Source organism: Acomys minous (genome assembly GCF_964271855.1).
Source record: "Acomys minous genome assembly, chromosome: 12".
Classification (NCBI taxonomy): Eukaryota; Metazoa; Chordata; class Mammalia; order Rodentia; family Muridae; genus Acomys; species Acomys minous.
In genome coordinates this window covers 92492029-92505184 of record NC_140493.1, presented here as the reverse complement: position 1 = coordinate 92505184, position 13156 = coordinate 92492029, and the positions used below count along the sequence as shown (strand labels likewise).

Here is a 13156-nt window from a genome sequence, read left to right as displayed (position 1 = left end):
AACCAGAAGAACCAGCCTGAGCCAGGATGGCTCACTCTGGATGGTGAGCTCATTTGTCTCAACCCCAGTTCCAGAAAGCCTGGAGAATTGGGGAGAGGTGCCTCATTGAGCGGATAGGGATACTGAGGCTCTGACAAGCCATGACTCAGCTCGTCTCCTGAAACTTGACATATCAGGTCGGGGTGGAGTGGGGGAGGGACAGAAGTGGACCCCACTCTCTTCCTCTTCTTAACTCTCCTCAGCTGTTAGGCAGGAAGGGCTTCCCCCTTCTGGAGACTCTGGGGATTCCCTCTTACCGGCATGAAGAGGAGTCAGCGTTGTGGGGACAGGACACAGTCCTGGACTGTGGTCCTCTCCTGAGTGAGTAGGTGGTTATGTATGTGGCGTGTTCTGCGGGGGATGCCCATGGGAGAACACACACCTCTGTCCACAGCATGAGGTCAGACTGCTATATCGCGTAGCTCCCTAGGGGATTTGTGTGGAGAACTTTAGTGGCTTTGTCCCAGGGCATGTCACACAGGTCCTGGCTACTGGGCATAAGTGCCAGAGCCTAGACTGGGGACTGAGTGGCGAGACTCCAGGGAGTGTTCGCTGTTGATCTATACTCAGTCGGCCCACCCCTCCAACTCCCATAGTCTGGTAGAAGCGACAGCCTTATGCCACTAGTAGCCAGGCCTGACATTCTTCTTCCACCACACTGACTCCTGGCTGGTTTCTGCAGAGAGATGGATGTGGTGAACCGCACTGTCCATGGTAGCCTGTGCTTAGCCCTGCACTGATCTAGGGGAAGAAGGGACAATTACCTGTGGGGACTCAAGGATCTTCACACGAGCTCTTTGCTGGGGACTTCTAAGCAGGGCACAGCAATGGGCCTGACAGTATCTAAGTCAATCTTTTTGGGGAGTTGAAGGGAACAGAGGTCCCAGGGCAAGGCCAAATCCCAGCTAGACAGAACCTTAGGCTCCCTCAAGGGCTCCTTGTTTGTGACTGGTGTGAGGGCCTGTGATAGCCTTGCTCTCAGGAGGGGACAACAGACACGCAGGAGCGAGAGGATCATAAAGGAAGGGCTTGATCTGTGTAGATTCCTTCTGGAGCCAGGACTAGTCCCAGAACCAGGGTCTGGGATGGACATTTGTTCACCCGTGAGGACTTAGCTCTGTCACCTTACGTGGTTGCACATGACCAAGACCAAAAGACACAGCACTGGAACTGTCCTTACCAAACTCTCTCACCAGTCTGTACATGTGAAGGGCTTCTCTGTCTTGTTCTTTGAGTCAGTGCCTTGCACATAGTGGGTGCTTTATAGACCCCGTTGAATAGCTGCAGCGATGCTTAGCGGCCTACGTGGTCCTTGCTTTATCTCGTCTTTACTCTAGCACGCCCATGAGACAGCAGTATTATTCCCACATCCGAGAAAAGAAAACTGAGGTTCCCAAAGATTGGGCAGGCTCGCCCCTGCTTATCCCTGAATCCAGGCTGCTGTGTCGTGGCTCGCCACATGTGCACCAGGGGCTGGGGGCTCTGCCATTGCCCCTCTGCTTTATTAGCCTTCCTAGACCCCCTCATCTCACTGATCCCAGAGCTCCCTCCTGCTTCTCCAGCGTGGGAATCCCCTGGGGGAGCTTGTAAAAGAGTCCCAAGACCAGGCTTGTCTTGGGGAATGCTGAAGCAGGGGTTGGGGCAGGCAAGGAGTCCTCGTGGAGATTCTGGTGATTCCCTCGTCGGGTTTGGAAACCGCTGTGAGTTGAGGTGTGGCATTGGCCAAAAGATGTTTCCTGACTGCTTCAAGTGTGACATGACTTCATACCTCAGAAGGGGTGGGGTGAAGGGCGAAGGTGGGGGAGGAGTTCGTTGCCTGGAGGTGTGCCAGCCTGACCAGACTTGGTGCCCATGACCTGTAGCTTAGTGGTCCTGGTTCTGAAAACTTTGGGATAAATATGCATCAGTAGCACAAAGGAGGTGTCCCCTACTCCTTTGCTGTCTTGGACCACCCGAGGCCCAGTCACAACCTTGCCCTGCCAAGATCCTTCACACGGTCAGGAACAGGAGGGCAGCTTCTTCCTTTATAGTTGGGGCTGGGGTGTGTGTGTGTGTGTGTGTGTGTGTGTGTGTGTGTGTGTGTGTGTGACTTCTCCAGGTGTCTCCTGTGGTGGGTATGGTTGGGGAATGAAGCTCCACAGAGCTTTTATACCACCTGTGTTCCTGACTATGGGCTTCTCGCCAGGGCCAAATGATAGCTTTCATCTAAGACTGGACTATGTGACTATCTCCTATTCCCTAACTTCTGGGAGTTGGAAACAGTACACACTTGTGTGTGTGTGTGTGTGTGTGTGTGTGTGTGTGTGTGTGTGTGAGAGAGAGAGAGAGAGAGAGAGAGAGAGAGAGAAGACAGACAGACAGACAGAGACAGAGACAGAGACAGACAGAGACGGAGACAGAGACAGAGAGACAGAGACATAGTGGTATGAGCCATGGCTTGGCAGTTGGACCTGAGTTCAAGTCCCTGTCTCATTTTTTTGCTGTTAAACCCTGGGCAAACATTTCATTTTCTCTAGTTGATGCTTGGTGGCTTCTGGTCACCAAGATGTCCATTTCCAGTCCTAGGGGAGATGGGTCTGTAGTTGGACATGAATTCCAGGCCCATTCAGACATCAACAGACTGCTTGCCCCCAGATTTTGAGACCCTTTTGCCAAAATTTGGGGGTTGGGTGAGTAGTATTGGGTTCCTTCTTCCAGGTCTGTGCTCCCCAGACATGTATTTTAGCTTTGCTCTTATTAGGCAGGAAGTTTGCTTCAGAAGGGCCTGACTGATGGGACCCCAAAGATAGCCCATAAAGAAAGTGGGTGGACCAGCTCAAGGAATAGAGTATAAGGATAATGGTGGTAGCTGATTCCACATGGGTGGCCTCAGGATTCCCAAAACACATACAGGAGACAATGCGGGATGGTGGGCCCTGCTATTTAGATTATACTAAAGCAACTTCAAGACTTACTTTTCAGGATGGGTGGTGGCTCATGCCTGGAATCCCAGGGCTCAGGAAGGCAGAGGCAGGCTGATCTTTGAATCTGAGGTCAGCCTGGTCTACAAAGTGAGTTCCAGGACAGCCAGGGCTACAGGCAGAAACCCTCCCTGTCTTGAAAACCAAACCAAACCAATCAAACCAAACCAAACCAATCCAATCCAAACCAAACCAAACCAAACCAAACCAAAAAGAATTAGCTTCCAGGAGAGCACGTGTTGAGGTCTGTTGCTCTTCACCCTAATAACCTTTCATTTTAGGGGTGCTTAAATCTTTAAGCATACTCTTGTGTCTTGTACGATGACTTATCACAGACCACACTCTGGATAAAGTAGGCTTCTGAGAGAAGTGCATGCCTTTTCTAGACGTGCGCACCCTGGGACAGGCACATGGCAGGTGACAGTGTGAAGGGGAAGCAGGTGACAGTCTCTGGCTTGCCAGGGTGGAGGCTGTTGCTGCTCAGCTGAGTGTGCCCCCCCAAAGTGTGCGCTCTTGCTTTCCTTGCTTGCTCTAATTAAAGCCTGTGCTGCTGGATCTACTGTTGTGTCCCGTCTGAATTCTTCTCTCCTCAAAGCCCAGGCCTGGAGACTGCCTCTAGGTCAAGACCAGAGGAGACTAGAGACCTCTGATTGAGTGGGCAGTGGGCCAGAATAAGATGTGGTTGGTAATAAACAAAATTTCCTTCCTCAGAGTAGCTCAGCCTCAGGCAAGACTCTTTGGGCTCCTGTCACCTCAAGAGAGGAATGACAGGGCAAGGACAGAGTCCAGTGCCATGGGCATTGCCCCATGGCATCCAAAAGACTGTCTTGGGGCCCAGCTCCATCTTTCCTTTCAGGCCAAGGCTATGCCCGCCACGGTTAGAGCTCTTGCCAAGCCCCTGTGGGCAGATAGGTGAGAATTGGGCTCATCTAGTCCCCCTGCCTGCAAAGCATCATGGGAGCCTGGAGAGATCTGGCTTTGTGACTGTAAGCCTAGTGGCATTGGTTGACTCCCACCCTCCTCATGTTCTTTCTCGATCCTTCTCACCTACAAGGTTAATTTAAGAAAGAGATGTGAAATTTGGAGGTGCAGAGACAGGTTTGGGATGACAAGTCTCAGGGTGTGGGGGGGCGGTCTGATGTTCTGGGAGCCCACTGAGCTTCCTCCTGTGTTTCCACTCCTTCGCCTGTAGATTGGTGGTGGGAGTGATGACTCCCATCTCGGGCCTGCTTCTCAGGACCGTGTAGCAATCCTGACAGGCATTTCTTAGCACTGCGAGGAAACAAGAAAGCCCCGTGCACACTGGATGAACAAAGCCACCAGGCCCAGCCTGGAACTGGAGCCACCAAGAAGCCACTGGGCAAGATTGTTTCCACATGGAGACGCTGAGTTGGGGGGGTGGGGGGGGTGGGTAGGGCTGGGGGCAACACAAACAGATCACGGGGGGGCGGGGGGGGGGAGGGAGCACTCCCTGAGTAGGTGAAGGCAGGAGATGGCATGGCGGAGCTGCGTACCAGGAGTGGAGACATTCCAAGCATAGGGTTCTTATGCTAGGGGCCAGGATATGGAAATGGGTGAGACGGGCAGCAAGGCTGGAAAGGAAGGGTGAAGAGGCTGGCCTCTGGCGTAGGGTCCTCTACGGCATGCTTCTTTGTGACTGTTATGTGTCCTGAAAGAACCACGGCCCAGAGGGGTGACAAGATCCTCCCGTACTTGGCAGTGAAGTGAGAGGCAAGGGCAGGTGTGTGGTGGCTCTGGTGTACATCACTCTGGACATCCTGAGTGTCTCAAAGGCAGCCTCCCAATCCAAATTAGATGCCGTGGGAAAGGAAATCCTTTGATATTTACAACTAGAAAGTCTGCAGCTCCCTGCCTAAGGTGCGGGGTGGGGGGGTGGGGGGTGGGAGGTGCGAGGTGGGGGAGGGGGTGAGAGGGGAGGGGAAGCAGGTACAGAGAGGGGAGGCGGGTGGGATTCCTGCAAAGGCACCCCAAGACAGTCTGTAATGGCATCAGTATGGCTCCTGCCACCTAAGGTTCTCACTGTGGGGCAGGGAGGCTCGACTGGTTGACTCACTGCCCGAGGACGCAGCTGCCACAAAGCTGCCTGCACCTAGCCTCACTGATGCTGTCCCCTCAGGCTCCCAGGAACAGAAGCCGACTCCTGGCCACACAGCCTGAGTCAGTACTGACTCTGATTTGTGTGTTTTTTTCTCTCGGCCCCACACCCCCAGATCTGGGTGGGAACTCTGAGCCAGCACATGGAGGAGAAAGAGTCCACCCTGGACTGAATAATCCAGAGTGGGGAGTTGGACTGGACCTGAGTGACGAAATCCGCAGGGGAACTTAGAGTCAGCAGTCGGAGAGCCCCGCCTTGCCTTCCCCAGGCGCATATAAAGGAACCTGGTGTCTGAGGCATCCACAGCATCCGCATCCTTCACTGGCAGCAGCTCTTTCTTCTCTCTGCTGACTTGCTCACGCTCTCACCAACCTCACCAACATGGCCACCTGCAGCCGCCAGTTCACCTCCTCCAGCTCCATGAAGGGCTCCTGTGGCATCGGTGGTGGCTCTAGCCGCATCTCCTCCGTCCTGACCGGAGGATCCTGCCGTGCTCCCAGCACCTACGGGGGCCTGTCAGTCAGCTCCTCTCGCTTCTCCTCTGGGGGAGCCTGTGGGCTTGGGGGTGGCTATGGCTTCAGCAGCAGCAGCAGCAGCTTTGGTGGAGGCCTCGGTGGTGGTTTTGTGGGAGGCCTTGGTAGTGGTTTTGGGGGAGGCCTTGGTAGTGGTTTTGGTGGTGGCGTTGGTGATGGGCTCCTGGTGGGCAGTGAGAAAGTGACCATGCAGAACCTCAACGACCGCTTGGCCACCTACCTGGACAAGGTGCGTGCCCTGGAGGAGGCCAACGCTGACCTGGAGGTGAAGATCCGTGACTGGTACCAGAGGCAGCGGCCCACTGAGACCAAAGACTACAGCCCCTACTTCAGGACCATCGAGGAGCTGAGGAACAAGGTGAGTGGCCCTGGTGGGTGAAATGCTGAGAGGTCAGCACTGCAGTGGCCTTTAGGAAGCCGCTTCTAGAGACTCTTAATGTATAAGCAAGAAGACTAAAGGCCATTGGAAGCTAACGGTCACACAAGTGGCAGAGATCCCTTTCAAATGTCCTGCCTCAGCTGGAACCAGGACCTGGACTCTTAATCCCTTTGAGGCTACTTTGTGCTGCATGATCAGCTCCTCAACTCTGGGCCCAGGGTTAGGGGTGGTGGTAGACATAATTGCACCCCTACATATTCTGAGCTGTCTGGAGAACTAATCACCAGTTGTCTGGGGGAACCTGTAGGAGCTGACCTGACAGCCAGGTGATCACTGGGTTTGGGGAGGCTTCTTGTGCTTCCCCTCTGTCCTTCTTCCCTTGAGCAGTAGGACCCCTGGCTGATCAGAGCTCCTGTCCCTTCATTCTCACTCTAGATTATTGCAGCCACTCTGGAGAATGCACAGCCCATTTTGCAGATCGACAATGCCAGGCTGGCAGCTGATGACTTCAGAACCAAGTGAGCACTCAGCATCCCGGGCTAAGGACTGAGAGCGAAGGGAAGAGGGAGAAGGGCACAGGGCAGAGGGCAAAGGGCAAAGGGCAGAGGGCAGAGGGCAGAGGGCAAAGGGCAGAGGGCAGAGGTCAGGGGCAAAAGACTAGGGCTGTCTATCTGCAGCTTTGACCTGTGGTCCTCCCAGGTATGAGCATGAGCTGGCCCTGCGCCAGTCTGTGGAGGCCGACATCAACGGCCTGCGCCGGGTACTGGACGAGCTGACCCTGGCCAGAACTGACCTGGAGATGCAGATCGAGAGCCTCAAGGAGGAACTGGTCTACCTGAAGAAGAATCATGAGGAGGTGGGGCTGCTGCTGGTTTTGAGGGATGGAAGGCTGGTACGGTGAGGTCCCCAGGAGAGGTGACCACTCCTCTTGTGATCTTTCCTAGGAGATGCGTGCCTTGAGGGGTCAGACTGGTGGGGACGTCAATGTGGAGATGGACGCAGCTCCTGGTGTGGACCTGAGCCGCATCCTGAATGAGATGCGAGACCAGTACGAGCAGATGGCGGAGAAGAATCGTAGAGATGCCGAGGCCTGGTTCTTGAGCAAGGTGGGACTTACCTCCTCCATACTCCCCCAGGGCGTCCTGGCCAGGGAGGCTTTGGAAAGCCTCACACCTTCTCCTCTCTCCTGCCTCAGACTGAGGAGCTGAACAAAGAAGTGGCTTCTAACAGTGAGCTGATACAGAGTGGTCGCAGCGAGGTGTCTGAGCTCCGCCGAGTGCTCCAGGGCCTGGAGATCGAACTGCAGTCCCAGCTGAGCATGGTATGAAGGATTCGGCCCTAGTGCAGTCCTCTGGTCACCGTCCCTCAAGGAGGGTACCGTGCAGTCCCAATTTTCCTTTCACAGGAATGAGACTGGAAGCACCAGGTACCCATTATAGAGATGGGGAACACAGAGCCAGAGTATTGGGAAAACATTTTTTTTTCCCTCCAATTTGCCTTTTCTAATTAATACTCCAGCTGGAGTCAAGATCCGTGTACCTATCAAGAGACATGCCCAGAGACCTGCAGAGACAGAAGTGACCATCACCTTTTCCCTTTCTGTAATTCACAGAAAGCATCCTTGGAGAACAGCCTAGAAGAGACCAAAGGTAGATACTGCATGCAGCTGTCCCAGATCCAGACTTTGATCAGCAGTGTGGAGGAGCAGCTGGCTCAGCTGCGCTGTGAGATGGAGCAGCAGAGCCAGGAGTACAATATCCTGTTGGACGTGAAGACGCGCCTGGAGCAGGAGATCGCCACCTACCGCCGTCTGCTGGATGGCGAGGATGTCCAGTGAGTCAGCCCTCAATCCCTGTTCCACAGCACCTCTGGCCTCGGCTGCTCCCAGCAAGCTAATGCTCCCATTTCTTTTCTCCCCATTCCAGCAGCTCCTCCTCGCAGCATCACTCATCCGGCCAGTCCTATTCTTCCCGAGAAGGTAAGGGTCCTGGGGCCTCCCTTTCCCCTGCCTGGCAGCTTGCTTAGCTCCCAGAATCCACCTCACTTTTTCTCTTTCTCTTTTTCAGTCTTCTCCTCATCCTCGGTCCACCAGCCCCGGTCCATCCTCAAGGAGCAAGGCTCATCCAGTTTCAGCCAGAGCCAAAGCCAGACTTCCAGGAACTAATCCGCTTCGCTCAGAGCCTCCGGACCCACACTGGCCTCACATCCTGGAGGCCTGGGCCAGGACCCTGTTTTCTTAGCGTGGCCCCCGGCTGTCTCCCCTCCCCTCTGCTGGTGGTGGGCTAATAAAGCTGACTTTCTGGTTGATGCAAACTCGTGTGATCTCCATGTTTAAGCTGATGGGGGAAGGGTTGAGAGGGCCTGGGGGGGGGTTGTGGGGACTCCTCCTGGGGTGCTCATACCTACAGAGGTACAGAGAACAGATTGTGCTTCAGAAGACCTTGCAGAGGCTTCCAGAAGTTCTCAATGCTGTCAGGGAGTGGGTGGGGAGGAGAAACACAAGGTGGGAAGATATGTGTGTGGATGGCCACTGCGTGAGACCCTTCTACAGAAGATATCCAATTATCCCCTTCTAGGGACCCTGCAAGGCAGATGAACTCAGGGCCACTGAGCCAAAACTGTGACTCCACTCAGAAAGGGGGCAAGGTCAATGTATATAAGAGAGCTAAATCTTCATACTTCAGATTTTTTTATCCTTCCCCCTAAACGATTTTTAAAGGAAGCTTAATAATAATAATAATAATAATAATAATAATAATAATAATAATAATAATAACAACAACAACAATAACAATAATAACAATAACAATCAGAAGTAGAAGGTTAGTATTTAGAAATAAGGAAACAAACAAACAAACAAAAAGCTGAGGTTGAAAATGGGAGGTAGAAACAGAATAAGAGCCAACTTGGGAATGGCTCTTCTGTGTGCAAACACACACACACAATACATACACATACACACACAATGTGCACGCACACATGCACATAATCCTTTTTTCCTTTTAAATCCTGGAAGGCATCCAGGAAAAAGGAACAACTTACATTAAAAATGTAGCCTGTGTCATTTGAAGCTCCTCCCCAGGTCTTCTGTCTGGCTTTCTGTTAGTACCACTCCGCTTGCTCAGGTGTTTTGAGCTCTGGCCTTTGGGGATGTGCTTGGGAATGGCTCTTCTACACCCAATGCATACATCACACACACACACACACACACACACACACACACACACACACACACACACACCCCATAGGTACATACTGCGCCCCCTCCCCCAGAATGACTTTGGCACTGAAGGGAAGGTAGAGCCTTGGGATGGAGTCATGGCCAGGATAGACATCTCTCCTAACCCATCCTTCCTCCTCACCATATCCGTTCCTCCCTAGGAGTGTTGATGAGTACCTGGGAGGCATCTGCTACTCAGGCTCTCCTCCCCATCCCCATCCATCTCCATGGCTAACGCCGTTGCTGGAGCCTCTTCCCTCCCTCCCAGGAACTGGGTACACATGTCTCTCTCTACCCGTCTCTCCCATTCCCAGTTTCTATCAGATGACCCTCCTAAGAAGAATATGGTCAAAGTCTCTGGAAAACTGAGACCAGCGCCCCCCTACTCAAAGGCCTGTGATGGTCCCCTTCCTTCTTCCACTTGGCCCATCCCTGTGCTGCTCCCATGAGTCAACTCTTCCTGACTAATTGCATGGTCCACACCTCTCAGGCGCCGTTCCTTTTTCCTGGATGCCTTCCAGAATTTAAAAGGAAAAAAGAGTTATGCATCTATAGCAGCATAATGTGTGTGTATGTGTACATATGTGTCTGTATGAGTGTGTGTGTGTGTGTTTGTGTTTGGTTGCATGTAGAAGAGTCATTCCCAAGCTGGCTTTTATTCCATGTCTATCTCCCACTTTCAACCTCAGCTTTTTTTTTTTGCTTCCTTATTTCTAAATACTAATCTACTACTTTAAAAAAAATTATTTATCTCCGTTTAAAAACCACTTAGAAGCTGGGCGTGGTGGCACACGCCTTTAATCCCAGCATTCGGGAGACAGAAGAAGGAGGACCTTTGTGAGTTAGAGACCAGCCTGGTTTACAAAGAGAGTCCAAGATAACCAAAGCTGCACAGAGAAACCCTGTCTTGAAAAACAAAATATCATTTAGCATTGTGCTGTGTCTGAAGGATGAAGATTTAATTATTTTATATGCGTTGACCTTCCCCACTTTCTGAATGGAGTCATAGTTTTGGTTAGATAAACATTTGCATTATGATGACTATATAATGGTCAAAGTCAAAACATGTTTTACATTGTAGTAAGTTTCTTTGGAATAAACATTTCCCCTCTCAATTTGTTTAGTTTTTCTATGTACATGCCATTCATTTGTTGGATGTATATATGCTCTTAATGTGTTAACATCCTGGGTTTTATATCGTTTCATCTTGAAGATACCTCTTTTGGGATCTTCTGTTCTCCTCCACCAGTCTCCATAAATAGTCATAGTGATCCATTGTTTTCTGATCTCTGTTTCTGTCTCTCTGTCTCCCTCTCTCCCTTTCTCTCTCCCCTTCTCCTTCCATCATTTCCTCGTTCTTCCTTCCTCTACCATTTTAGAGACTCACATCTTCCAGCTATTTCCCAGGAATTCATATAGGTTAGCTTTTTTTGTTGTTGTTTGACTTCTCATGTCTGGAAAGATCTTTTGTCTACGTTTACTCTTGACAGATAGTTTGGCTGGGTATAGAATTCCAGGTTGGACTTTGCTTTTCTTCAGCATCTGAGGATCTTCATCGTCTCCTGGTGTTGCTAATAAAAGGTCTCATGCCACTTTGGTTGTAGAGCCTTTGCTTTATTCTATTCTCACTCTCTTTACTGGAAACTTCATTGTTCTTTTTCTTCCTAGTGGAACGGATTAACATCACATGTAGTACCTTGATGCAGCTGTGTGTCCTCCCATTGGACTGGCCATGGGTGCACACCTCTAGCGTAGAGACTCAAGTTCTTTGATTCTGGAGAATTTTCTCATTTTTAGAACTTCCTTTCTCCACTGCCTCTTTTTCTGAAACTGGTTTTCTTTTTCACGTGTATTCCATACTAGTTTCCATTTAACTTGTCTTTTCTCCACTACTTTTTGAAAAAAAAATCTTACTTTTGTCAATAAAATGTTATTTAAATTAAAAAAAAACTGTGACGCTTTAAATATTCCATAGCCCTGAATATTTTGTTAGTGGATCTTTGTTTATGGCTTAAGATGTTTTTATCCCATTGGGCCTGTTAGTTATGGCTTAGAGAATTCTATTCCTTTTATTTTCTCAGTTTCCTCTAAGTGCCTTGGTTATTTTGGTTTGACCCCCATATTTCACACCAGACATCCTTCTCAAATTCCTTCTGGTCTCTGATAGTCAATTACATTTAAGAGAAAGGTATGAAGGAGTGGATTGGAGTGTTTGTATGTGTATGTACAGCAGAGGGCCTTGTCTTAGCGTGGACTCATCTTGTGGGGAATACGCTGTTTCATTGAAGTGTCCAGATGTTGTATGTGGAGGCAGTTTCTCTCCAGGTGGTTCTTCTTAGGAAAGGATGTCTCTAATTTCCTGTGCGGAATGTAAAAGTTACCAGCTCTCTGGGAGCTGTGTGAGAGTCGGGGATGGGAAAGTCCTAGTTCCACTTTTTATTGACCATTTCAATGTGTTATTCCCTTTCTTGGCCCTGGTTACTGTCTTTGGTTCAGATCCACTGTGGAGTATTTATTTATTTATTTATTTATTTATTTTTAGATTTCAGAGTTTTCTTGCCCAAAGGGAGAGTGGTTGATAGCTTTTAGGCACAAAGAAGGGAAAAGAAACTATAGAGACTTCCCCACGTCCGCCTAAGATCTCTAATCCACTCTCCCATTTATTTAAGATGGGGGTCTCACCATGTAGCCTAGGCTGGCCTTGAACTTGTGATCCTCTTGCCTCAGCCTCTTGGATACTGGGGTTACAATGCATGCACCACCACAGCTGGTGACCAGCCTCCTATTTCCAGCCTACTCTTAGCTTATTTTCAGAGGTGTTCCAGGTCCTCTCTGGCAGTGACTTTCTGGGGTTCTGATGTCTGATCTGCTTCATTCTCGCTGTCTGCTTGGGTGAGCACTCCATTTTCCCCCATCTTTCAGATTCTTTACTGCTGTAAACTCCTTGTCACTTTTTGTCCCCATGGATTTTATCTAATTACAGCCATCCTAGTGGCGCTTAGAAGGCGGAACCTAAACTATACATTTATCTTGTCATTTTAACCTGAAATCCCTGCTTTGCATGGTAAAACCACATTCATCTTTAAGGTTACTGTGCCTGGCTCATTACTTTGCAATAAATAATTTTTGTTAATTGTTCAGCAAACATCTCTCTCTCTCTCTCTTTATGGTCACCAAGCGTGTCTTTCAGATTATAGGGTGACCCTATGATTCATACTGAGCCCTAAATCCCAATACTTAAAAGCAACTACTGGCAACACATTTCTCATTCTTACACGTATATGAAAATACTTATGTATATTATAATTACAGCTACAGTACATGGAATCCATTTTGCATTCAATTTTCCCCATGGTGCTGTGTATGTACTCTGAGGACCCTCAAGAATGCTAGGCAAGCAGTCTACGACACAGTGACATCACCAGCCTCAGTTTTTATTGGCACTATAAATGAAACATGTTCCTATATTATTAAAAGAGGTATCCATGTTTAGGGTTCTCTTCAGCAGCATTTGTGGCTGCCGTTGCCATGGAAAGAGCACAGCAGTGAACGTCCCGCTACAGAACACTTTCTTAAATAAATATTTTTGGGTTATTCCCTTAGGCTGCTTCTTGGAAATGTAATTACTAAGTGAGCAGATAGAAATGTTTCCATGTTCTTAATTTGTGTTGCCACACTGACTTCAAGAGGCGTGTGTCATTCTGCATTGATGGCATCAGTGGGGAATGGGGGTGTCCATTTCAAGACACGCTCTCCAACGCTGAGCATGGTCTTCTGAGAACTTCCTTAATAAAGTGCTTCATCTATCTCTTTTAGAGCTGATGTCATTCAGGGACCCTCACACAGAAACACAGGCTCGGGCTGTTAAACGGCTCCTGGCCCGCTGCCCGTGCTTAGGAGTTGTTCAGA

The 13156-nt window shown here is 50.0% G+C and overlaps 2 protein-coding genes across 3 annotated transcripts in view; one reads left to right on the top strand and one right to left on the bottom strand.

The window, feature by feature from the left end:
* The window catches only part of GAST (gastrin), a 147634-nt gene that overhangs the window by 85509 nt on the left and 48969 nt on the right, over positions 1 to 13156 (bottom strand). The gene's annotated exons all lie outside the window — the stretch shown is intronic.
* KRT16 (keratin 16) lies at positions 5407 to 8340 on the top strand. 2 transcript variants are annotated; one of them, XM_084748835.1, is made up of 8 exons: positions 5407 to 6006; positions 6463 to 6545; positions 6727 to 6883; positions 6972 to 7133; positions 7223 to 7348; positions 7640 to 7860; positions 7956 to 8005; positions 8094 to 8340. In XM_084748835.1, the coding sequence occupies exons 1-8, from the start codon at positions 5497 to 5499 to the stop codon at positions 8189 to 8191; spliced, it is 1407 nt and encodes a 468-aa protein (XP_084604961.1). In that variant the 5' UTR covers positions 5407 to 5496; the 3' UTR covers positions 8192 to 8340. The 2 variants fall into 2 exon arrangements, with proteins under 2 accessions (XP_084604961.1, XP_084604960.1); XM_084748834.1 differs by having other exon boundaries at positions 7953 to 8005.

Bases quoted from the DNA above. Each gene is read 5' to 3' on its own strand.
- KRT16 (XM_084748834.1), top strand. From the start codon at position 5,497: ATGGCCACCTGCAGCCGCCAGTTCACCTCCTCCAGCTCCATGAAGGGC. The intron at 6,884-6,971 runs GTGGGGCTGCTG...GATCTTTCCTAG, and splicing joins TGAAGAAGAATCATGAGGAG to GAGATGCGTGCCTTGAGGGG. The intron at 7,349-7,639 runs GTATGAAGGATT...TGTAATTCACAG, and splicing joins TGCAGTCCCAGCTGAGCATG to AAAGCATCCTTGGAGAACAG.